Source organism: Balaenoptera ricei, chromosome 6 (genome assembly GCF_028023285.1).
Source record: "Balaenoptera ricei isolate mBalRic1 chromosome 6, mBalRic1.hap2, whole genome shotgun sequence".
NCBI classification, from domain to species: Eukaryota; Metazoa; Chordata; class Mammalia; order Artiodactyla; family Balaenopteridae; genus Balaenoptera; species Balaenoptera ricei.
The window spans coordinates 116953855-116980308 of record NC_082644.1 but is presented as its reverse complement, the minus strand read 5'-3'; the positions used below and the strand labels follow the sequence as shown (position 1 = coordinate 116980308).

At 46.0% G+C, this 26454-nt stretch overlaps 1 protein-coding gene across 1 annotated transcript in view; it reads right to left on the bottom strand.

Moving 5' to 3' along the window:
• Positions 1 to 26454, bottom strand: part of GPR107 (G protein-coupled receptor 107) — a 76724-nt gene that overhangs the window by 28423 nt on the left and 21847 nt on the right. Inside the window, exons 6-14 of the mRNA XM_059925830.1 lie at positions 26042 to 26079; positions 24390 to 24446; positions 20812 to 20922; positions 20328 to 20461; positions 15683 to 15758; positions 14044 to 14117; positions 13525 to 13642; positions 10349 to 10479; positions 8107 to 8150 (exon numbers count right to left, since the gene is read on the bottom strand). Coding sequence (XP_059781813.1) covers positions 8107 to 8150; positions 10349 to 10479; positions 13525 to 13642; positions 14044 to 14117; positions 15683 to 15758; positions 20328 to 20461; positions 20812 to 20922; positions 24390 to 24446; positions 26042 to 26079 — 783 coding nt within the window. The remainder of the gene's footprint in view (positions 1 to 8106; positions 8151 to 10348; positions 10480 to 13524; positions 13643 to 14043; positions 14118 to 15682; positions 15759 to 20327; positions 20462 to 20811; positions 20923 to 24389; positions 24447 to 26041; positions 26080 to 26454) is intronic.

Genomic DNA, 26454 nt, shown 5'->3' with positions numbered 1-26454 from the left:
AGAAGCTGTGATTAGGTTCACGACATTGAAGGAATTTTGTGTGATCTGTGGAGGGAAAGTAATGAGACGAGGTTTTGGTGTTTAAAGAAATTAAAAATCACTGGGCTTCCCTGGTGGCGCAGTTGTTAAGAATCCGCCTGCCAATGCAGGGGACATGGGTTTGAGCCCTGGTCCAGGAAGATCCCACATGCCACAGAGCAACTAAGCCCGTGTGCCACAACTACTGAACCTGCACTCTAGAGTCTGCGAGCCACAACTACTGAGCCCGCGTGCCACAATTACTGAAACCCACGCGCCTAGAGCCCGTGCTCCGCAACAAGAGAAGCCACCGCAATGAGAAGCCCACGCACCGCAACAAAGAGTAGCCCCTGCTTGCTGCAACTAGAGAAAGCCCACGTGAGGCAATGAACACCCAATGCAGCCAAAAATAAATAAATAAATAAATTTATTTTTTTTTAAAAATTAAAAATCACTGTATTAAGCCAGTCTCATAAAATACACTTTTTTCTCTCATTCTCTCTTCATGACAGTCTACTTAGCTATGGTTTTCACCCTTCCTAGGGTCACAGACTTGTTTGAAAATTTGCTGAAGGCCACGCACCCCCTCCCTGCGCCTGAAGTGCCCGGTGGCACACGCCAGGGTAAGGCACTCACGGATGCCATGGGAAGAACATCAGAGTCAGAGGGTCGCCACACACTTCAGTGAAGTGGCCCTGAGCACAGGACAGAATCCTTCTAAGAGCTCGACATATGCCCCCTCACCTCATGCCTTAAGAGAGGCAGGAGCTTTATGAGTACTTCTATCACACTGCCGGAGAGAAAGCGTTCTGCCTGCGAACGCTCCACCCTTCTGGCGCCGAGGACTGTTACAGTGCTCCCGTGGCGTGCGTCAGATTGCTGGCACACAGGTGCATTTACAAGTACGTGCTCTAGCTACACGCGGACAAAAGGAGGCATGAACATCTTCTGAGGGACCAGATAAAGGGAATCTCATCTCTTCTGCCTCTTCTCTCTTATCATCAGGAAACAGCGCTCCAGAGCCAGGAGCCCAACAGACTGCCCTCCACAGCGGGGGCAGACACTAGCAGACGGCAGTTCTGGAGGAAATCAGCCTTGCCCAGGCTGCACCCCGTCCTAGAGCACCGCCCGCAACCCCCACCTCCAGCCCCAGCCCCACGCCGAGGAGGTGGAATCACGCCAGATGTGCAACCGGGAGGCTCCGCCTTCTCCTGCCCTCCTCCTTCCCCTCCAGGCTTTTGACCCAGAGTCTCCAAGTTTAACCCAATCACGGTCCTCAGTGCCTAGCGCATCAGCGCATCTGGGGCCACCTTAGTCTCCACTTGGAAAGTGAAAAAAAGTTTGGACAAACCTAGAATTATAACCAGGAACTGAGGAAGAGGTGCTTATTCACATGGGCCAGGCGGAAGGGCACAACCCAAAGCCCTGCTGGTAAACAGAGGAGATCCATGTGAAAAGCCATCTTGCTAGTTAAAGAAAAGCACCAATTCCCATTGGAGTAACAGGTCAGGTAAAATATCAGAGCAGATGAAGATGCAAAAGCTGTTGTTCCAATCAAACAACAAAGAACACAGTTCTGGATACAAAAGTTGGAGTTTGGCAGATACTTAAAGGCAGTGATTTCTTACATCTATGTGAGCTTAATAGTTTTCAAAGTGCTCACTATAGAGTGAAGTCAGTCAACAGCACTACATTGCAGGTACGGTTTTTAAAATGGTATCTCTTAAATGTCTACAACAGCCAGGAGCCGGCAAACTGTTTCTGTACAGGCCTGGAGAGCAGGCGTCTAGGCCTTGTGGGCCGGGGATCTCTGCCACAGCCCCTCAACTCTGCCACCTCAGCGCAAAAGCAGCCACAAACCACACGCATACACACTGCACAGCTGTGTTCCAATAAGACTTTATCTATAAAAACAGACAGAGGGTATTTCTCTTCCTTTCTCATCAGTGGGTTTTTCATTAGGCCTGTTTATATGAACATATCCAAATAAAACATTTTTCCCCCCCGTGAGTTGCCCAGAATGAACAGACATCTTAAATAGTCATAGAATATGGCCAAGTAAGTCTGAAGCGGGCTCCGTAGGCACAGGAGAAGAGAGCCAGGCAGGCTTTCACTCCCCCCATGGTCATTGTGACCACCAAAGACTCAAGAAGCCTTGTCCCTAACACACGTTTCTCAAACTTTCAGTCTCAGGACCTCTTCACGCTTTTAAAAACTTACTGAGGACCCCAAAGAGCTTTTGTTAATGTGGGTGGACTCTACCAATACTTACCGTATTAGAAACTGAAACAAATTCCAAAAACATTTAATAATTCATTTAAAAGTAACAAAAATAATCCATTACATGTTAATATAAACAATGTTTTCCTTATTAAAAAATAACTTTCAAAAAAATTTCATGAGAAGAGTGAAACTGTTTTCCATTTTTGTAAATCCCTTTAATGTCTAGCTTAATAGAACACAACTGGATTCTTGTATTTGCTTCTGCCTTCAAATCTGGAGTGAGGGAGTGTTTTGGTCGAAGTCTATAAAGAAAATAGGGCCTAATCAGATGTCGGCCTTCTCAGAGAACTGTGAACAGTCGTCTTTGATTCTGCATTAAAGCTTGACAAATGGTAGCTTCTTAAAGATAGGTGAGGTGGGGAATCCGAAACTGTAGCAATGAACTTTCTTTTCTTTTTTAGATTACTGTTTTTTTAATTAAAAAAAATTTTTTTTTTAAAAATTTTTGGCTGCATTGGGTCTTTGTTGCTGCACACGGGCTTTCTCTAGCTGTGGCGAGCGGGGTCACGGGCTTCTCAATGCGGTGGCCTCTCTTGCTGTGGAGCACAGGCTCTAGGTGCACAGGCTTCAGTAGCTGCAGCACACGGGCTGAGTAGTTGCGGCACGTGGGCTCAGTAGTTGCGGCACACGGGCTTCAGCAGTTGTGGCTCGCAGGCTCCAGAGCGCAGGCTCGGTAGTTGTGGCACACGGGCTTAGCTGCTCCGCGGCATGTGGGATCTTCGCGGACCAGGGATCGGACCCATGTCCCCTGCATTGGCAGGCGGATTCTTAACCACTCTGCCACCAGGGAAGTCCCGGTAGCAATGAACTTTCGCACTCTGTCACAGTGAAATCCACTGGTCCATCTTACACTCTGAATGGATCTTTTATTCATGCATGACTGTGTAACATGCACTGATCAGGTAGAAAATAGTGTTTCACTGAGTTAAGCAGATCTCTGAAATACTGAAATTTTATCATAAAATATTTTTAAAGTCACATTTGTTTAATATCACCCCTGCTCACGTCAGATGTCTGTTAAGAACTGGGAAGCCGTCAAGCTTACAGTGGTAGATTATAAGTTTTCCTAAATTAAAATCTGTGCTTTCAAGTGAAAATCAGATCACTGACAACAAATATTTTTAATTGTTTTCCTGAAGTGACACATTCACTTCGTTCATTTTCAGGAAAATGTTTGTTAAAAGCCCAGGTCTGAGTAAACACAGTTCGACTGTCATCATTCTTTCAAATAAAAACAGTGTCCCGAGAGAAAGCAGCTAGTTCGGCTCACAACTCAAACAACTGCACACGTGCTTTTCCTCAAGATGACCACCACACCCCGGTACAATGCAGAAGTGCTTCCTGGGTACTTCCTATTCCACACAGAATGGTAAAAGACATATATTCAAGGGTTGAGACTTAATAACATTAGTGCTTTCTCCTAATTCATCAAGGTCATTCTTAAGTGAAGTGAGCCTTTTTCACCCCCAGGAAGTAGATGGCAATGAAGAATGCAGTGGCCACTAACAGTTTGGTGCCACCGTCCTGAATCATGCTAAGGCGCCAGCTGTTTTACCCACCTCTGTTTCTGCACCATCAGTGCAAACATCAACAGCAAAGAAGGCTGATAAAGTCTTACTATGAAACAAGTTCTGATCCCGAGGACCCTCTTGAGAACGGCTGCCCTCTCAGGGCCACAGCTACTTTCAGAACGTAGCGGCAGCTGGGAATGAAGCCTTTCCTCCACAACCTCTTCAACCAGCCAATCACCATTTGTTTAAGTGCTTTTGAAGCTCACGTGAAAGCTAAGATTCCGAAGAATGCTTCCACTGAAATTTCCTCAGAAACAAAAGGGGAAAAAAGAAGATGCTGAGAAGCAGAGACTGTTAATTAGATGTATGGTGTGTCTCCCCAGTCCAGTCCTCTGAGATAATGACACTGGAGACACAGAAGGGAACAAGGGTGCAGGCTCAAAGGCAGAAAGAGCCAGTGACCCCCTGGCAGGCAAAACAGAGCGCAGCAGAGCTGGGCGCGCCTGTGAAGACTCAACGAAGCCTCCTCGCAGAGGCTGTGGCACGGCAGTGACACTAAATGACAGAGCACCTGAGAGAAGCCACCATGTGTGACAGAAGAGACAAAGACACGACTTAAGGACGGTGGGCAGCTTCGCCCTTAATGTTTTCCTTTATACTTTCTCAGCTTCTGTCAAAAGGAATCTAGACACAAAGAAGTAAGCAAATCCAAACCCACATTCTTTGAAAGCAACATGCCCCCAGATAGCTGGAACACTCCTCCCACTCATTACCTATGAAATTACCCACTCCTATAAAAACTGACAACCCTGTACCCTGGGGCCGCTCTCGCCTTCTGAGATGGCCCACACTCTGTGGAGTGTGTTTCTCTCTAAATAAATCCACTTCTTACCCATCAAAAAAGAAAAAAGAAAAGAAAAGAAAGCAATATGAATCCCAAGTGCAGGGAGAAAAACTACAAACAGCCTTTCCCCCACTTGCAATCAGTCAGCCTAGACTGCACTTAAACTGACATTCTTAAGCCCAAGTCGCGGTCAAGGTCACGTAATGAGTCAGTGGAATAATGAGACTAAGAATAAGAACCAAAGTGTCAGGCTCCATCCAGCCGAAAGCTTCCAAATCCAGTAGGAGACTTTATTGCCCACGGCCTCTGCTCTGTCAGCTGCCTCCAGGATGGGCTAGATCTCAGGCAGGGCGAACTGAGGAGCAGAGCGGGTCAACCGCAACATTCCAGAGCCAGCAGGCGGTGGGCAATGCGCTCACTCAAGCTCTCCCGTGCTGCCCCACCTCTGTCCTGGGGTGGCCGAGCAGGGCATGGCCGCTCAGCAGCCACGCCCGAGGATGGTGTGCCAGCACAGCGTGCTGTCCCTGAGTTCTCTGCAGGGGAGACTTCAACCGTGGGGACATGGCTGCCCTGTTTCTGGAAGGGTCACAAGCATAACCATTCTTCAAAGTTCAGAGTGAAATATGCATTTGTGGATTAGCTCAAAAGCACCCCACAACCTAAATCAGTTCAGTGAAAGAACACGAATCAAGAAGACACCCCTATTCTAATCAACTCTGTCCCTCTTTCAAAGGGCTTGTGATATATGCTGACGAGAAATGGGTGCTTTCTTAATGGTATGTCCCCGAGAATGGTGGAACGAAAGCCCTGGTGTGCCTGCATGACTTCCCGTTTTCATATTCGCTCTCTGCTGAAGAGGTCCCATGCTGTCACCTGGTGGAAAAAACAAGAAACTGCCTTGTATGCCCCAGGGGATGACAAAAGCGTTCCTGTTCCATAAAGTTTCTCTTTCCTACAGATGCTGGGGGACAACTGTGACCCCCCATCTTGGGCTTCACTTGCTGTGTTGTCCACCGCAGGCAGGACACTTTACTAACATCCTCAGCCAACAATCAATGTCTCAGGGAATAAATGGTCACAGAGACAGTTAATTACCACAGTCGCCCCCAAGCCCTCTAAAAGCAAAGTGGAGAAGGCAGAGAGGTGTCAGAGGATCAGAACAACGGAGCAGGGGAGAAGGGAGTGGTGAGGAAGGAATAGAGGAATTCACAAAGGGGTAAGGATGAAGCCAAGAAGGAAAGTACAGATAGGACTTCTCTGGTGGTCCAGTGGTAAAGAATCCACCTTCCAATGCAGGGTACGCGGGTTCGATCCCTGGTCGGGGAACTAAGATCTCATATGCCGCAGGGCAACTAAGCCCGCACACCGCAACTACTGAGCCCGCGCGTCACAACTAGAGAGAAACCCACGCGCTGCAACACAGACCTGACGCAGCCAAATAAATAAATTAATAAAAAAAAGAAAAGTACAGATAAAACTTATCAACTGGAAAACATTACCCTTGGGAGTTTTAGACATTTTCAAATAGTCAGTAAAATGAACCCAGAACTACTGAAGTGTAAAAAGATGAAAAAGTTAAAATGTCTCATTTCAATATATTAAGGTAAGAGAAAGACCTATTCATTAAGTTACAGAAATAATAAAACCAACTTTTTATATAACAGGCATAGAAGAAGGAAAAAAAAAAAAAAAAAAAAGGCAAGAATATGCCCAAACAGTAAGTTCCCAGAAGGTGGGTTTTTATTTCCTGTTTGTGGCAGCGTGCTTTATCAAGATTCTAATTCATGGTTTATTTTTTGCAGCTTTCCTTTACCCCACTCCAAGAAGGCAGAACGGCTCTCTGAGATCTGTGGCTCAGAAAGCCAGGCTAAAAGCAAAAGATTTCTGCAGACCACGTTCCAGCTTAAACTCACTGAAAAGAATCTATCCCAGAGGGCATTCCAGAGGGAGAAGGGAATCCAGGGCCTTTGAAGGAAGAGAGAAAAAAACAAAAAAAAAGCTATTTCCTGGGACTAGAAAGAGAGTTGGCACATTCTGCAAGTGGGGCCTTATGGCCACCTGGGAAGCTGGGGGCACCTTGGGAGCCTAGAATCTGAGTACCGGGGCTCCCAGCCTGGCATGACCCTCACACACCAGGCTTCTCACAGCAAGAGCGCTTCACGGACCCAGAAAGCAGGAATCCCGACAGGAACTACTGTGGGCCCCAAACTGGAGATACCCCAGCGAGCACTGTGCTCTCGGTAAGAACGCCGGATCGTGCCTGACACTGGCGTGAAGCCTTGAAGTCAGGTTAATTCAATTTAAAGAAAATCATGTGATATTAATTGTATAGCAAATGTGAAGGAAGATGTGTACCTACTATCTATTTTCCAAAATGAATCTACATTACTTTTACAATCAGAAAACAGGTCAGCAACAAAATTTTATTTAACAAGAACAAATGAATAATCTGCCTTAAAGAACATTACTACCAGCACTGCGTGTGGGATTTCATGGATCCAGAGGCCGACGGGACCTTTGAGAGAGCATGGCTCCTCAACCCGCTGTGGCCTGAAATCCCCACGTGGCCCACGGCAGCCTGTAGTCGTGGACATTATTCAGATAAGCCCAGAAATGCAAAACATTTTCTCTGTAGTTTCTTTCCAGACTTAGGAGGCATGGTTCAAAAATCAAGAAGATGGGGCTTCCCTTGTGGCGCAGTGGTTGAGAATCTGCCTGCCAATGCAGGGGACACGGGTTCGAGCCCTGGTCTGGGAAGATCCCACCTGCCGCGGAGCAACCGGGCCCGTGAGCCACAACTACTGAGCCTGCGCGTCTGGAGCCTGTGCTCCGCAACAAGACAGACCGTGATAGTGAGAGGCCCGCGCACCGCGATGAAGAGTGGCCCCCACTTGCCACAACTAGAGAAAGCCCTCGCACAGAAACGAAGACCCGACACAGCCATAAATAAATAAATAAATAAATAAAATTAAAAAAAAAAAAATCAAGAAGATGCAAAAGGGTTATAATGGCACAACCATTTAAAAATCAGAGAGTTTCAGAGGTTCTTTCTGGCACGAGTCTCTTTTTAAATTAATACTGACACAACTATTTTGAAAGCGTGTTAAATCAGCAGGAAGGGATGCTTTACACATAGCCATTCCCAATCCATAATACCTCCTGTTCTCACAGTGAAGTGTAATCTGGTCCTTCCAAGACAACATTTTCTCCTCCTGACTCAGTTCTGAGAAGGTGAAGATCACACTCACGAGTGGAGATAAGCAGTCACCTCCAGGCCTTACACAACTGCTCTCGGTAATGCTCCCCACCTGCCTCACCACCAAACAACCTGGGGCTGCTCTTACAAAGCCCCTAGGGCTCTCCCTTGGGCACCCGCCTTCCTGCTCCACCCTCAGCAGTGCCCAGGCATGTGGCTTTAGGGAACGCTGTCCAGCACCCAAAGGAACTTGCCTTTTCCATCTGTTGCTGATGCTTCTTGTAAATGTCTGATTGACCTAAAAATAAACATTTGGAGAACAAAAGGTTAGCTAACAAATTTGCACTCCTCTCTATTTTCAGCACTAGTAACTTGAGGCCTTGAATTTCTCAATTATAAACTTAAAAGGCTGGACTAGATGATTTTAGAGCATGCTCCCTAGACAACATGATTGTTGATAATCAACCCTTCAGCATGTATGGTGCCCAAGCCTGAGGGTTAAAGATGCCCTCTGCTGGCTCAAAAAAGCCTGGCAGAGACCTGGGTGTGAGGGGATAGATCAAAACACAATAATGTAACACTCTTCATCTTTTTCTACCTAATCTCTCAGTCCCACAGCTACGCCCCCACCGCAACACAGCTAGGACAATGGAGCCTCAGTGAGTTCGCCTGCTACCTGGAGAGAACGGACCCTGTAAGAAGGTCACAGGCCGACTTCCGAAGTCTCGGTCTAGGAGCTGCGAGCACAAGGCCTCATGCAGACTCGATACTTCATCGACCTGAGATTTCTAACTTCGCTGAAAAAATGCCAAGACTTCAGGGAATCTTTTCTGGCTGTGAGGTGCTGGTAACTAATTACCATTCAGACAGGGGAACAAGATCGTTCTTAAAGAAGCTGTAGACCAGCGTTCTAGGCAGAGTTCACAGGCACCGAGGGAAGGACTGTGTGGGAGGAAGGGCACAGCACTAGCAGACATGGCACAGGCGGAGGAGGGCTGGGGTCTCACAGACCCGGGCTGCAGTCCTGGCACAGCTGCCCACTCTCTACTCAACTGTAAATAAGTCATTTCTCCTAAAACCTCTGCAGTTTGCCCACCTGTGAGAAGTGAATGGCGCAACATGTGAAATTAAGTGGCACAAAGCTGACACTGAACCAAAGCTGGCTGAATCTGAATGTTTAAAAAAATTTTTGATACTGTTTCTTAAACTACCTCTCTAGTACTTGAGTTTTTTCATTTTACAGCAATTTTCAGAGTGTTTACCTTGAAGAATCTTGCCATCTGGCACCTGCTCTTTAGTGCTGTAATTAACAAATGGCAGGAAATGGCCCCTTGTAGCTCCAGAGCGCATCTGGGGCTTCCCCAACCCCCCAGGTCCTTTCTATGTTACTGTGCAAATGTGGCAGTGGGGGCTGAGGCTCTGTTCCCTAATAATAAGATGCTCTTTCTACCTGAAGACAATGCTGGTCATCCTGTTACAGAAGCCTGAGCAGGATACGGGGAGGTTGTGGAGATTAAGAAGACTCACTCGTGCTCTCTCTCCTATGCTGGCAGCTGTCTGCTCTATCTGCTGAACTGATGCATGTACACATGTGATGTATGACGGAGCTAGCGTTAAGAGTGAACCTAAACAACTGGCTGGAATGAGGATTACACTCCACTGGCACCATGTTCTAAATAATCAGAATAACTGAATGACCTGATCGACCTCAGGAGTCTAAAAATATTAATTCACTGCACGGGGCACTGCAGAGTGGAACACCTCACTTCTAATAAAAGGTAGGTAAATCTATGTTTTTAAACTTTATTCTAAAAGAATTGATTGCTTTCAAGTAGCCACGGAACTAGATCATTATGAAGGCGAGTGTTTGATTTTTGTTAGCCCTTCTTCCTCTAATTGCTTCCTAATGAAGCAAGAAGTTCCTTCACTTTGATGAGATCTCAGGAGGATATTCTTTCTCATCAACCACTGACTTGGCACTAACGTGTCTTTACACACAATCAAAGCACAATACATACACGCATCTAAAGCCTGCCACTTCCAGGAATGAAGCAAACCATTCTGAAGATATCTGCAATGTTTATGAGCTGAGAACTATCACTAGTTTTATGTTAATAATAAACTTCCTCACTTTCTACCTCATTTGGCAAGATGAGGCCGTTTATGGGCGTTCTTCAACTCCCTTCCCTTTAAATTCATTCTGCTATTTTATGTTGCCACTAAGTTCTCATCTCAAGAATCTTCTCTAGTGTCTGAACTGCTAAAAGCCTGTGCCAGATGAGCGTTATCACAATCTACCGGGGAACCTGAAAGAGACAAAAATTCCAAGGTCCTGCCCCTGGAGACTAATTCAGGTGAGTCTGGGGCCCAGGAAGTTGTCACTTTTAAACAGACGCCCTGTGTGATTCTGACCAGTTTGGGAACGGCGGGTTCAGCCATCGGGCTGGACAGACAAGACCGCGGCGCACACGCGGCCTCCCTGCCGCAGGCACTCACCACACCACCGGGAAGAGGATGGCCCCGCAGCACAGCAGGTCCACCAGGAACAGGGAATCCTTCCACAAGCCATACTCGGTCGTCCCCTCCTCGGTGGACTCTATGATGATATAGGCCACGTTTGCCAGGACCTGCAGGACACAGAAGTTGCTGAGGCCCCAAAGCATGGACAGATCTTTACAAGAGCAGCCCCGATGTGGGGGGGGGGGGACACCGGGACCTACAGGCCCCAACCTGGGACCACAGCATGGTTTCCAGGTCCACGTGCTCTTGCAGAACTTTGCTTCCCTCCGATCAAGAAGTAGTCTCCGTGCCTCCTCGAGCTTGCGACTGCTCTGACCAATGGAGGGTGGCCGTGACTGACACATGTCACTTCCAAGGCAGGTCACGCAAAGGACACTGCCCCTGCCTGGCTCTCACACACCTTTGGAGGCCCGGTCTTATAAGAAGTCTGGCTACCCTGAAGCCGCCCTGCCGGAGAACCCAGGCAGAGAGAGAGAAGATGCCCGAGGAGTCCCCACAGTTCCCGCTTCATCTGACCAAGTCCTCCCAGCCCAGGAGACAGAGGCAAGTGAAGACAGCCCCACCACCGTCTACCAGAACTGCATGAGACCTACCAGACCCACCCACGTAAGCCACTGCCGAATTCCTGACCGACAGAAAATGTGAGACAGAGTAAACAGTCATTGCGCTGCGAAGTCACTAAGCCATAACAGGGTGATCTGTTATGCAGCCACAGACGACCGGGACACTCTGCTCTGTAGGCACCTTCAGCCTCAGCAGTGGCTCAGGTGCTGAACAGGTGGCACTTCACTTCCCCTCCAGCCACCTCCTCAGGCCTGAGATCTCACGCATGGGGCCCCTGGCTCTCGGGGACAGATAACAGGACTGTTTTATCAGAGACCAGAGCGGCAAGGAGGGCCAGTTTCAGCCCAGTGGGTGAGTGGCACGTTGCTCCTCAGAGGAATAACCCAGGTCGCCCTGCCCCACAGGGGACGCGGCTTGGTTCTCCGCACTGAGGTGCGTCCGCGTCCACGGCCTGCTTCAATCTCCAAAGTGAAGGATGTGCCTTGTATGTTCGGTCCTGTCATTAAGCTCTTAGCATGTTATGAAAAGTCCCTCAGCTGGCTAAACAGAGAGAGCAATATTTTAAAAACTGTGACACTATTGAGCATAAGGGAGACATAATTTATGAGATATTCTTTCGAAGATTATCACTAGGTATGAAAGCAGAGATTAGAATCCCACCTCTGTACTCCATGCGAAGTCCATGGTCCCAAATACTCTCCTTCACTGCTCTAAAGGGAATTCTCCACACTTCTATGAAAATGTGAAACCTGTCGTGCAATGACTTGGCAAGGGTAGTTTCTCTTTCCATCTAGGACTTAACAGTTAAATCATCACTGAAGCCATAGTTCACTTAACACAAATGCAAAAATTAGCTTGAAATTTCAGTCTCCCACCGACACCCAGCCTCTGGGTTCCTCCTGCAGCCCAGTTCCTCCTAAACGTCTGCATCTGTGGCTCTGTCCATGCAGACAAAGTGGGAAACTAACAGCTTAAATGCTTAATTCCATTTTGTCCTTAGTTCACACTCTTGACACGAGACACAAAATGTTCCCAGAAGTGCTGGTGTGGAACCAAGCGCCAATAATGTTCTCGAAACTCCATTTTTACATCACTCACTCCCTACTCAGAAAGGCACAGTGGCTCCCCATGACCAAAAGGAAACAGTTTCAACTTTTCAAGGCTGATGCTCAAGGACTTCCCAGACGAGTCCTTACATTTAAATACTCATAACTTCCTTATATTTAGTTTTTTAAATGGCCTTGTTTCCTCAGAGTGACCTGCCACGTAACCTTGTGGGGAACAAAAGGGGGGAAGCTGGGAAGGTGTGTCCGTTATATCACAGTTTAGGCTATGTGAGGAAGAGTCAAACTGGAGGGGAGGGCAGTGGCTCCTAGAGGGAAGGCGAGACGGGGCAGGACCGCACGGGGAGGAGCACCCCAGCCCACCGCCTCCGAGCTCTGAGACCTCGGCAGGCTGGAGGACTCAGCCCGGCAGAGAAGTGGCCCCAGTGGCTCAACAGCCAAGACCTGCCCAGCGCCTCAGCAGCTCCTGTACACCAGACAGTCGTGTCATGTTTGCCTCTGTCATGTGTCTTACCTTAAAATCTCGGCAAGGCCCGTCTCCACCATGAAGCTCTTCCGGATCATTCGAAGTGGGGTGAACACTCTCTCGTTGGAAACCTACAGCAACTGGTCTGTACCATTCACTTGGCACTAGTGTGTGCCCCTTATTATTGAACGTGAAGATGGTTTTGCCGCAAACATTGCCAAACCGCCAATCACCAGATGGAGCAGGCCGACCTGGGTGCCCAGAAAGTTGTCCCTCTCCCACCCTCACCTGCCACACTTACACTGTGCTCCAAAACGATTGGCTGACGAGAACAACTTTATCAAATAGAAGCTCCCTGGTCAAGCAGAGCTGAGGAGCTGTGCATCCCCGCTAGGACCTCTCTGTTTAGTATGCGTCCCTTACGTCCAGGTTCTATATCCAATAAGACTGTTACACGTAAGACAAGGTTCCTCTCTTGAGGGGCTCACAATTTTATAAAGTTGGCCTCAGTCCAGGGCCCCAAACATATAAAGCATTTAATAAACGTTTGCCCCAATGTCTCATATTCTACCTTGTGGAAAACTCACTGGTGTCATTCAGTTTTAAAATAATTTTTTGGGAATTCCCTGGCGGTCCAATGGTTAGGACTTGGCGCTTTCACTGCCGTGGCCCAGGTTCAATCCCTGGGTGGGGAACTAAGATCCTGCAAGCTGTGCGGCATGCCGGGGGAAAAAAAAAATTGTTGATCAAGTCACCGTGTACCCAAGCTTCTTTGCTAACAGGACCATCTTGTTACAAGGCAAACGGATTCCCTAACTTCTCAGCAGCTCCCTATTCACATGCCGGCTTAAAGACGGTGGATGGTGGAGCATCCCCCAGTGCAACGACCTGAGGTCTAGGTCTGGGAGAATTCAGAAAGAGAGGCCCAGTCTTCAATCCCAAAGGCAGAAGTGGGGGTTTGCAGGAGAACTGACTCCCTCTTCCCAGGCCGGCCTGGAGCTGAGCCCAGCGAAGTGTCAAGAGAGAACGAGGACTAGGCAGGACTAGGGCTCCTTTACCTGAAGCGGGATGACAATCATGAAGATCTTTTTGTCTTTATCAGAAAGGATGTGCTTAATGAAAGCCCAGCCGGTGCCAATGAGTGCGATGGTGATGAACAGCAGTGCCCCTTTCAAGCTGCAAAGGAACAAAATGAACAGACACCAACGGGTCTCTTTAGCCTCTCACTCTGAGAGTTAGAGTCTACAGCTCATTCTATGATTTCATGCACTTCCTGCAAAAGACAGGCGGCCAAACTCAGGGAATTCACCGCCAGCGAGCAGCACTTTCAGGCACACAGACAGTTAGCTATGCACCCCGCCATGTGCTCGGCAGGAGCACGTCGACAGCCCCGAGTTCTCAAGTCGGGACAGCCACTGTACGCCACGCGCCTCGGGCCTGGCAGGAATTTGGCAGGCTGCCCTGGGAGGGCAGGGCCAGTCAACGTGGGGCAGGTCTCGTCCTGCCACGGCTCCCCCAACTTGTCTGGCAAGCCACGTCGCAGGATGGGTGCTTCCTGTGTCACTCTGCATACTTACAGATGAGTGATGTAGTACACCACAGCCCACCCTTCGATCGGGAAGCCCTGGGAGGAGATATAGTGGTAGTCGATCTGCAATCAAACAAGTGCATTTCAGAAAGATCATCTACTACGTGCCTTACACACAGCAGAACAGGAAATGCCACCAGAGGCCCTCATGGTGGGGGACACCCGCTCCCAATCCCTAATACTGAGCTTGCTGATGCACAGTGAAGCCTGTGAGCGCACTACAAATGTCAGGTAGCTTGAGAAACTTGACGCAAGGGTTCCATGTCACTAACACCTAGTCCGGGTCCCTCTCTTTTTTTGGCCGTGCCACGCAGCATGTGGGATCTTAGTCCCCGACCAGGGATCGAACCTGCACCCCCAGCATTTGAAGCTCAGAATCTTAAGCACTGGGTCACCAGGGAAGTCCCAGGGCCCCCTCTCTTGAGGCAGGTGATTCACTCTGGCAAACGGATGCCTATTCTTTTCTTTAAAATCTCCAAGGGAGTTCCCTGGTGGTTAGGATTCCAGGTTTTCACTGCCGTAGCCCAGGTAAAATAAAATAAAATAAAATGACGTATAAAACCACCAAAAAACAAACAAACAAACAAACAAAACCTCCAAATGCCACAGGTCTTTTCAGTGCCCCAGTCAAGAACTTTATCTTTCATAGCCTTGCTGCTTACATAATAAGTCAGTAAAGTCAGTAAAAAAATCTACGTGGAATCACCTAGCTTCAACTATGTTTTCTTTGGGAAAAAAAATCTGTAAATTTAGAGCTACCTGAAATCACCAGTGCATTTTAACTGAAGTGACCAGTTTCAGTAGTGGCCCAAATGCTTCCGGGCAGGACTCCCAAAGCTGACATCAGTTTCTTTATACATCTTTCATTCTCCCACACGTGGCTGTCTAGATATGAAAGTGACTCAAGAATCTTATCATTCGTTATCTACATGGTTCCAGAAAGAATCTTCTACCTTACACCCAAATGGGAAATTATCCAAATAATTGTCATTTCTTGAAATTGTAACTGGCTATATTATTACTTTTTCTATGACAATAGTTTTAAGTGCAGTAGGATCTTGTGCACATGTCTGGAGACTGTCACCCTCACGTATGACCTGTGGATACCTCGTAGGCCTACAAATCAGGGAAGTTGTGATCTTACTCCCATGGGCAGGCTCCTTTCAATCTGCATTGGTACTAAATATTCAAAGCTTAAGCTCAATTCTTATGCCTCAATCCTTAGAGGATCAGTTTTCTCTCAAATAAGTATCCTAACACTGAACTTCAAATCAAATGGGAACATGAGGGAATACTTGGAAAAATAAAGGAAGTCACGGAAACAATTCAGCAGGTGGCACACTAATCTCAAGAAATGACTGGGAATACAAAAACAAAAAAAATAAACACCAACAAGTGTTCTGAGAAAACTCTGAGTCTGAAGGTAACGTCTGAAGATCTCAAGTCTAGTATTAGGGAGACTGTGATGATTTATCTCCGTGACCAGTCCCTCCCAGACCAAAGGAGGCTTCATGACAAAGGTATTCTTTCATCTTCTATTTGATGTGTCCTGTCTTCTACCTTATTTTTCCAGACAGTATAGGCATTGTACATCATTTCGTGAATGACCCCAAAATGCTAATACGTACTGCGTGGAACACCAAGGAAAGAGACTTGGTGAAAGGAAGGGCGGCCATCAACCAGTGAATTTTAAATACATCATTCCTATGTAAAAACAGAGAGAAAAGAATTAAAGGAATATTTCGTACTCCCAAAGAACAGGTGAAGCTCCAGGCATCATATATTTATAAGGAGGCAGTAAATATAATCTAAGCAAACCACAAACATGAAGCTTTTTAAACAAGAGGTTGCTGCCAGCAGAAAAGGCCTGGAATGGAGTCCCAAGTCACCTCTACTATATAATTCCATGTTGTGAATGGAGCCGAGTTACGCACAATGGGTTTCCAGGACTGATAAGATGGAAATCTAAACAGGCTGCCAGCTTCTTCTCCAGAAACCACCTTGGAAAGCCCGCAGAGGCAAGAATGAGGCAGATGGATCTATGAAAATGGCATGAAATCCCCAAGAAGGCAGAGGTGATTAGGCACAGCTATAGGGGAAATCTGTGGCCAGGAGAGGCGGATTCCGAGCCAGGCAGCAGGGATGGTCAAAGAGAAAGCGCTGGGGTCGTGCCCCTCTCTCCCCCCTCACAGCTGGAACCTGCCAAACATACCAGGACAGTGGCGCAAAGCACCCACTGCCCCACCTCCCCCTACGGGCACGAGTCCACCTTCAGGCTGCCAGGAATTCAACTCCTCTACCCCTTCCCGCCTCGTCCTAGGAATTAACCTAATAAGACAAACAAAACCATGATGGAGAAAAGTCTTAAACTCTATTAAAGAAAGCAAACAAAGACTTGAGTAAGAGCTACAGTGGGGACTCCCACTCTCGGATATCAAGACATTCTGCAAAGCCACAGCAGTAAAAAAAAATGGGAAACGGGTGTCGCATCAGACAAGTAAACCAACAGAATAGACTAGAAGGCTTATGAATAGATTCGTGTGTGTACGGAAGCTTGATAGTTAAGGTGATACCAAGTCAGTGGGAAAAGAACAGCCTGCTTAATGACTGACACCGGGAAAAAATTAGCTCAAACCTATATAAGAAATACGGAAAGCTGGATCTCTGCTTCACACTTCCTTACCACCCAGGCGGAGCCTGCTGCTGAACATAAAACACGCATTTTGTAATCCCGGAGTAGGAATGGGCCTCCTAAGATCCTAGGAACACTGCCCAAAAGACTAAAATTAGACAGCTGTGACTCCATTAGTATGAAAGATTTTCACTCAACAGTTCAACTGGGAGAAGAAATTTGCAACGTCTAAGACATGCAAGGGATTGAGATCCCAGTGTGCAAGGAACTTACGCAAAGCAACAAGAAAAACACAGAAAATCCCACAGAAAAATATGCAAATACAGGCAGTCACAGAGGGAAAACCCAGAAGGTTAACATGTCTCTGCAAAGATAATTCACATCACTGATATTCAGAGAAATGCAGAAGAAAATAAGGTACCAGTTTATACCCATCACACTGGCAAAACATTAAGGTGTCAGTGTTGGCACACGTGTAGTAGGAGCATAAGCCGGCACAGGCACGCATCCTGGCGGGCAACTGGCGGCACTTAGCGAAATTAAAGGAGAGCTCCCCGACACCCAGGGCACCTCCTTCCGAGGTGCAGAGCCCTCCGGGGACAGGAAGGAGGGTGGGTCATGACAGTAGGGGGAGCAGGGAAATGAAGACAACCTCGGGGTCCACCACTAAGGGGCTGGGTGAGTGGGATGGGGATGCTCACTGTGGATGACCCGGAGCAGTTGAACAGTGACGAACTGGATGTGCACGCAGCCATGTGACCAGAGCTTAAAGAGGACGTTCTGAGTGAAAAATGTCCAAAAACAACACCTACAGGTGGAACAGTTTATATAAATTAAAAATACATGCAGGGCTTCCCTGGTGGCACAGTGGTTAAGAATCCGCCTGCCAATGCAGGGGACACGGGTTCGAGCCCTGGTCCAGGAAGATCCCACATGCCGCGGAGCAACTAAGCCCGTGTGCCACAACTACTGAGCCTGTCCTCTACAGCCCGTGCGCCACAACTACCGAAGCCCGTGCACCATAACTACTGAAGCCTGCACGCCTAGAGCCTGCGCTCTGCAACAAGAGAAGCCACCGCAATGAGAAGCCCGTGCACCGCAACAAAGAGTAGCCCCTGCTCACTGCAACTAGAGAAAGCTCACGTGCTGCAACGAAGACCCAACACAGCCAAAAATAATAAATACATAAAATAAATAAATTTATTTAAAAAAAATACATGCAATACCAATAAACATTATTTGTTTACAAGAATACACAAATATCCCCAAAACACATACTAAACGCATCTGAGTGGCTGGCCGTGCGGGGGAAGGAACGGGAGAGGGGACAGGAAATAAAACAGGAGAGGGCCTGGCACAGACCGATAAGGAGGGCGAGTCGTGAGCTGACGCACACCCAGTTTCCGGACTGGTTTCCTCCCTGGTACTTTCCTGCTCCAGTGCCTACCTACTTGAAGGTCGAAAGGGAAGTCAAGGCCAGAGTAGTTTGCCCCTCCTGAATAGTAATGAGATTTACCCAGAGTGCAGAACCGTCAAGGACTGTGCTCACCACACACCCTGGCCACCAAGACTCGCGGTCCAAGTTACAGCACTGATGGCTGGGCCGTTATGTGAATGAAGGAAAGATCTCGGGCTCTGGAGCCACGCCGACCTGGCTCACATACGGGTTCTACCCTGACGACCTTCATCTCTCTAGGCCTCAGAAACCTCTGCTGAAAATGGGCCAACAATGACCTCAAGGAGCCACGACGTCCAGTGCCTGGCTGGGCAGAGAGCAGGTACCAAACCGATCAGCTGACCGTGTTCCCTTCCCACTTCCCGTGCTCTGGGGCCCACGACAGAACCACAAAGGCACAGCAAGCCACTGTGGGCCCCAGGGCCAGCTCTGTCGGGGGACGCTAGCCATGTCTCTCACGTCCCCCCTCAAGGCCTCAATAAGATGAGGCAAAAAATCTCTCCGTTCCCTCCAGCACTAAGGGGATACAAGTCTCTGAAACGCGCTGGCAGCCCTGGAGTGACATCTGTGACGTGACTCACATGGCTGGCTGTGAGACTCCTGGAAAAACAGGGGGATGGGGCAGAGGGCTGAAATGATACGTTTCTGTATATACGCTATACTTCAACAAGTTTAAAATACATTGTACAAAGTAGGTCAGCCTCGTTTAACCACAGATTTTAAACTTGTCACGATTTTATATAAGTGAACCAGTGACAGTGACTGTTGCATCGCCAAATAAAGGGAAATTAAAATACCACTGAACATCTGGCTAAACTATTTTGTATGTCCCTCATCTTTGCATAGCACCCTGATCTGCAAAACCCTCTCGTACACATCATTTCAGGTGGAATCACGTAAGAAACCTAAGGATCTAAGACTTTGAGGGGAAGGCAGGGCAGTTATGACTGTCCCAGTTTTGTAGCCGAGGAAAAAGAGACTTAGAGTGAAGGAAGGCACACAGGCAGTAAGAGTCAGCATTTACACCTGAAATCAGGTCTCCGACTCCTAGTTCTTACTTTTCTAATAACGGCAAAAGCAAAACTTTCTTTAAAAAAAACAAACCAAACCCCGCCCCCCCAAACACCTTTTATGGCCTGAATTTGTAGGATTCTTTTTTTCTTATTAATGGCTGCCTGATCTCTAGTCCAAACATGATTATGTAGGGTTCTTCACAAGTAAACAAGACACAGTTCCAGCCAGCGGATGTAAAAGATTTACAACAAACAGGAACCAGCAACCACATCCAGCAGAGCCCAGGACCCGAGCTGAGCATGTCCACTAGAAGACAATCTGGCCACCAGAGGTTAAAGGGATCTCAATCTGTCCCACTGCTCCAGAGAAAGAGGTATCTGGTACTTGGGGGTGCTTAATAATTGTCTGAATTTAAATCTATATTATAATACCATATTCACATAGCATCATTTACACAGTTTATGGGCCTTATACTATAACAAACACTTCACACTATTTTTTAACTGAAAATTAGTGTTTTGAAAAAAAAAAAAAAAAAAATTAGTGTTTTGTTTTCCATTTTGGGGGAGCGACACAATTAAACACTAGCTCCACACATATGTTGCTGCTCCCCTCAAGTACCAAGAACGGCAAGTTAAAGCCTCAGGGATTTCAGAAGAAAGGCCAAGAGTCAGGCAGGTGGGCTTTGAAGGGGTTTTCTCGAGTGATGATCCTCTGGAGGTCAGTATCTACCCCGCCCAGGCTCTGGGCCGGGGCCTTCAGTGCGCAGCAGCAACTCCATGCTCCCACCAGGCACTGGGCTGTCGTCACTCATCTCTTAAAAACAAAGAGCCCCTGAATGGGACCAACGTGTTCACTCTGAGTCCTGGACTCCAGTGTCCTCGCTATGGAAATGTTTTGCTTATACATTTTATTTTGCTCGTATATTACTGAAATATTTGGATTTGCTTTTTAAACAAAGCAATGGGAAGTGAACAAGCACCACGGCATGCAAAGGCCTCCCAGGTGGCTAAGGCTCCTGCACGGTCTCCCTTTGTTTCGGGGAAGATGCCCTTTGAAGAGAACAGGATCGCTAGCGCCAAGTCCTCCAGGTTCAGAAGGCAGCAAAAGGTGAAATTATACAAGTCCCCGAACACTCTTGGATGAAGGGCTCAAGGAGGTGATAATTTACCGTCGTTTTCGAAGGATGTGAATCCAGATGGTCCCAGAGAGAAAAAAGAAAAAGGCCATAGAAATGTATAATTTGGGGAGAGGAATTTCTCCCGCTGAGAGGTAGCTGTCAGGATTCTTCTCTGTGATGTCGATCTGAAACCAACATGACATTAATTTTTACTTTTCAGAAACAGATCATCCCATATTCAGCAATCTGGAATCTTAGCTGTTTCATGGAAGTTCAAGAAAGTGAGTACCAGCAGGTAACAACCACATTCTTAATGCATAGGCTGAAAGTGTAAACACATCCTAAATTGCTGTATATTTTCTTATTTATGAACCCTCTGCTGAAGTATCCTGCCCACTGGCATAAATGTTATTTTGGCCGCATGTTTCTCTTACTCTGGCTTAAGTGTTCTTAAAACTACTCTCATAAAGAAATAACTGTCTCCCATTTTACACGGCTGACAACACCCACATGTGAGTTTCTGTATGGTACTCACATCGAGGCTGAATGAAAACTTGTCATTAGACCGTATTTCACTTCCAGGGCATTTATGAAAATAAAGACTGTAGAGGCCTTCTTGGTCTTCAGTGCTGATGTTAAAGAAAAACTGAAAGTGAAGAAGAAAAAAATTTAAGGGTACCCAAATCCTCGGCTAAATATTTAAATCTTAGAAATAAATCGTGAATACCATGAACAGAAGAAAACAGACTGCTTACTTAGATTAATCAAACTCTCCCAGAGCAGAGTTTAAATAGACGTTTTCTTATTCTATGATACCCTCCTAATATTTTGTTATAAGAATTTTCAAGCTAACAGAAAGGCTAACAGAATTATACAGTGAATACCTATGTACCCACTACCTAGATTCTACAATTAACAGTTTACTACACTTGCTTTATCACATATCTATCCATCAGTGACGGGTTTTTGCAGAAGTCTGCAGAGCTAACCTAAGATACAGTTTTCTGGTTTTCAAGACAACATATTGTTGTTTTGCTCTTTGGTAAAAAATACTTCTGAGAAAGAAAGGAGGTTCAGTTGATATTTGAAAAGGTAAAGGACCAGTATTCCCTCATCAAAATTTACCCATATGATTTTAAACAACAGTAACAGAGGCTACATTTTCTACATTTAGACATTTTTCAACATTATTTCATGTATTCAAATGAAGTTTAATGTAAATTTTAAAATGTATATATATAAAAAGATCACAGAATGTGACACCTTAATCAATTCCAGAGAACATTTTACTAAAAGCCTAAAATATACTGCTTAGGGTTACATATATCGGTGGTAAACTCTAAGAAAAGTGGGAATGGTTATGATAACATCTCTCACGACAGGAGTTACTCTAGGGTTGAGAAGAGCACAAGGGCCACAAGGGGGTTCTGGGGTGTTGGCACTCTTCTAGTTCTTGTCCCAAGTGAAGGTTACAAAGGTGATTATTTATAATTACTTGTACTCAACATAAGTACTATACACTCTTCTATAGGTACTATACCTCAAAATGTAAAAGAATGGGGGAAAAAAAGAGACATCTGACAAGAAGAGGAAAAGAAAAGACCAAGAATTATTCAAGCTGAAATTATTAGCATGAAACCATGTCCCAAACTCATCACTGTAAAGTGAGAGTATGTATTCTTGTCCACCCAAGGTAGCCAGAAAAAGAAAACTTTTCTAAACATGTAATTTTAATTACAAAAGACTCTCATGAAATTTCTTTTTTTTTTTTTTTTATGAAATTTCTAAAAAATATTTTTTTAAAAAATCAATAGAACCATCATGGTGGAACAGAGTAGACACCTGACACTTGAAGGAAAACAAAACAAAACAAAATAAAGCAAAAATGAGAATTTTAGGGTTGGGGTAAGCCCTGACAGTCCCTTTCCAGCTCTAGGTAGATAAACTATCAGACCTACCCTGTGGATGGAGCAGAGAAGCTCAGAACGACCGTACTGTCCGAAACTGGGAGGACACCGGGTAGCAGAACACTAAGGAGCCACCTACTGACTTCCTCACAAGGAGAGGGGAAGCCAGAGAACACGCCAGCGGCCCGTTTTGTGTGCTGCCTGTTTTATGCATCCCAAGAACCCTATCAACTGGCTGTCTGAAGCAATGTTCTGAATCAGCACAAATGCTGCTTTCCCCTCAGTGCTCACCTTGACACAAAGCACTAGTAACTGACAAATGTGTATCCTATAAATGCTTTCCTTTTGTGACTTAAAAAAAAAAAATTCAAAATACTTATTTTATTAACAAACATTTTAAAGTGAGGGAAAGAAGAGAGAAAAGTACCTTTTGTATTTTCTTAAGAAGGTAGTAAAGCAAAGTGATTAAACACATGGGCCTTGGAGTGAGACAAACCTGGGTTTGAACCCTCCCCTTGGGCAAGTTACTTAACCTCTCTGAGCCTCCGTTTCCTCATCTGTAAAAGGAGAATAATAACAGTACCTACTTCACAGACTGCTGGGAGGATGAACTGAGATAATGATGACGTATGAGTACTTAGCACGATGTCTGACTCACTCATTCATCTCCATAATGACTGATGGGCAGCCTGTTATGGGCCAGGCCCAAGATGAGGAATTTCATATACAGCAGCAATAAAGCAGATAGAAATCCCTGCCCTTATGGCTACCTTCTGAAGGGAGGGACAGATAATAAATACAATTAATAAGTACAAGTATACCGTATGTTGGAAAGAAGCACTAAGGGAAAAAACAGAGCCAGGGGCGGGGCAGGGGGGTGCTGCATTTAAAGCAGGGCGATTGGAGGAAGCTTTGTTGAAAAGGTGACATTTGAGCAAAGACTTGAAGGAGGAAGAAATTGATCACACAGATTCTGAGGGACGAATGTTCCTCCAGCGGGTACAGCTAGAGCAGAGCCCAAGGCCTGATCTTTTCTAGGAGCAGCAAGGTGGCCTGTGTAGCTGGAAGAGAGTAATAAGCAGGGGGTGGGGAGGAAACAGGAGCTGAGGTCAGAAAGTTGACAGCAGCTGGACCATGTGGGCTTGCAGACCACGTGGAAGGACTTGGGCTTCTACTCTGAGACAGATGGGAAGCTGTTGGGGATTCAGAGCAGATGAGCACCCCAAAAGCCCTCAGTTAGCTGTTAACATCGACGGTCACTAAACTTAAAAGAACATATAAAAATTGTTAGATAGGCAAAAGAACCTATGGTGAAAGAAATCAGAGTAGCAGATGCAGGGGTGGGGCCTTTCGGAGATGGTGAAAATACAGAGACTCCTGAGAGTGGGTTACGTGGGTGCATGCAGTTGTCAGAATTGATTGAACCATACACGTAAGACCTGGGCACTTCCCTCTAAGCAAATTATACCTCAATTAATGAAACCTGGTTAGAAAAGTGACAGTGATTCTTACAAATTAATGATAAAAGATTATCTGTATAGTGCTTTACAAAGCACTTTTATTTCTGAAGAATGATACACCTAACCACCCTATGAGACACGCGCCCTCATTTTCCATTTTCAGATGATTCAAGAGCGAGGTTCAGAAGTTGAGGGAGCTGTCCAAGGTCACCAGCTGGCACATGGGCTCTGAGATCCAGTCCAGTGTGCTCCCCCGTACCCCACACACGGGCTCTGATGCTGCCATGAACACCCGTGTGCAGTTAACAACGGTGACGGCTGAGCAGGTCACTCAGGCCTCTAAGGCTCAGTGAACTCACCTCTGAAATGACAACATCACCCTAAAAGATCACAATGGTCCTTTCAGGTACAGAAGTCTGTGTTTCTGACACACTCTGGGAGGCAGCGTGGGACTGCAGAGGCAGAGGTGTGGGGACAGCCAGGGAGAACCGGGTTGGAATCCGGGCCTTCTCACTCACACTGGACATAACACTCTGAGTTATTCTCTCTCAGAGATTTATGATTTGATAAGTGGTGGGTAACAATACCCACCTTGTAGGTTTGTTATGGAGAGAGCTACTGCATTCAAGTGACTGACACACAGCATACCTAAATTACTACGCCTAAATTCAAAATTTCTATAAAAATTCACCCTTTTACATGGTAGAGATAAATTCTACGAAGCTTGACTGAAAGAGAATACATACCTGAAATGAAACTGCCCCATCATTATTACGAACAGAAAAGGATTTCTCTCCTGTTGCCTAAAAAAGACATTAACAACCTATTTTAGAATGAGACTGGCGGAAAAAGCATGCTAATAAAAATAAAAATTTTAAAACTCCAAAACATGCTTTTCTTAAACCCGAAATTTGCTGGTCTTCATAAAGCTCACTGAAAAAGAAATTCACCATTTTTTCAAGATGTATGAAATCACCTTTCACAGAGAATGGTAATTCTTTACCCATTTCCTTTCCTCATCTACCTCTTGTCTCTTCAGTACCCCCTATTCACTACTGAACACCTCTCTAGTCTTAAAGCTTCAGCTAGACAACGGATGCCAACCCAGGTCACACCCCGACACAGCACCTGGGCTCCATCCCCGACTTCAAATGATCTACATGTTGCCACCGGTACAGCGGACTAAAGGTAAGTAACAAAAAGAAGGAGCTACTGATCCACAGAACAACATGGGCGAACCTAAAATAATTACGCTAAATGAAAGAAGACAAAAAAGAGTAGGTACCGCGTACTTCATTCATAGCAGCTTCTATAAAACTAATCTATAGTTACAGATCAGTTGTTACTTAGGGAAAGGAAGGTGACAGAGAGACAGGAGAAACCTTTGGGGTGATGGACATGTTCACTCTCTTGTTGTGGTGGTGGTTTCACAGGTGTACACACAAGCCAAAACTTATCAAATTGTCACTTTAAATATGTGCAGTTTATTGTATATCAATTATACTTCAATAAAGCTGTTAAAATAAAACAAAATAAAATACTGCCATTTGGATGTCCCATCACTGAAAAATCAAGATATCCCAAACCAAAACTTTCCTGTTTTTCCTTCTGCTATTTCTACTTCCTACACCTCTGGGGGGAAAAAAAAAAAATCTTCTCCTACGCTCCCACCACCCCCAAATGACCTCCCAGACTGATTCCAAAGCTCTGCTCTAGTTCAGATCCTCATCACCCTAAACCTGTATTATCACAACAGCATTCCTCCTGGTCCCTCTAATTTCACTGTCTCCCTCTCCAAGGCTACCCTGCACATTCCTTCAGAACTATGACCTTCCCTTAACACCTTCTGTATCACATTCCATCCTTGTCAAGAACACATGATGACTTCCTGTTTTCTGTGCATCGATACCTTCAATTTTCCAGCCCTCTGTTATCTAAGACTGCTCCTCTCTGCTCCCAAATAGGTACCTTTTACTTCCAATAGGCCAGTGCCCAGCACCTGTCATGCTCATCTCCACTTCCGGTCTTTGCTCATGATGGTCTTCATCTCCTTCCTTCTCTTCTTCCCCAAACAATCTACCAAACTTCAAGCCCTGGTGACGCCTCCCTCCAGAGGGCTCTCCGAGAGCCCACTTCCCTCTCCCCTCACTATCTGAGCCTCTATCATGTAAGTGCTGTATAGCTCAGCACTCAGTCTTACTTTGAAATTGTTTCCGAGTGCCTAAGTTATCTCCCCAAACAGAAGGCAACCCCCTGTAGATCAGGCATGCAGATGTATGTGTGCACACCTGTGTGTGTACATATATACATATGTATATACATTCCTATAGGCACACACATACACAGACATACATATACACCCAGGAAAGCTGAGAGCATAAGTCAGGTTATTTCTTACCTTTGAATCCACTGTACTTCTTTCAGACTTTCCACTGTCTAGAAGCAGAACCATTTAAGAGCTATTATTGCATGATTCAGCTCATATGTATATTACAGTATCATTTTATGAGACTCTAGCTCGTCTAATATCAAATAATGCAAACAATCAAAACGGTGAGGCCACGTGCCATCTTGTGAAATGCCATCTGCTTAGAACCCCAAACACTCCTGAGCTGTAGAAGCCGCAAATGGCAACCTGTTCTATTATAAATGCAATCTAATAAATGATAATGCTCAGTACAGACGAGGGAAATCATCTCTAAATAACCTAGTGCATGTCACTGTCAGAGACACCACGTGGAATGACTTCCTTATCTTCTAAGTAATTACGTTTGAAAACAGATCATTGTTTAAAATACATATATATATAAT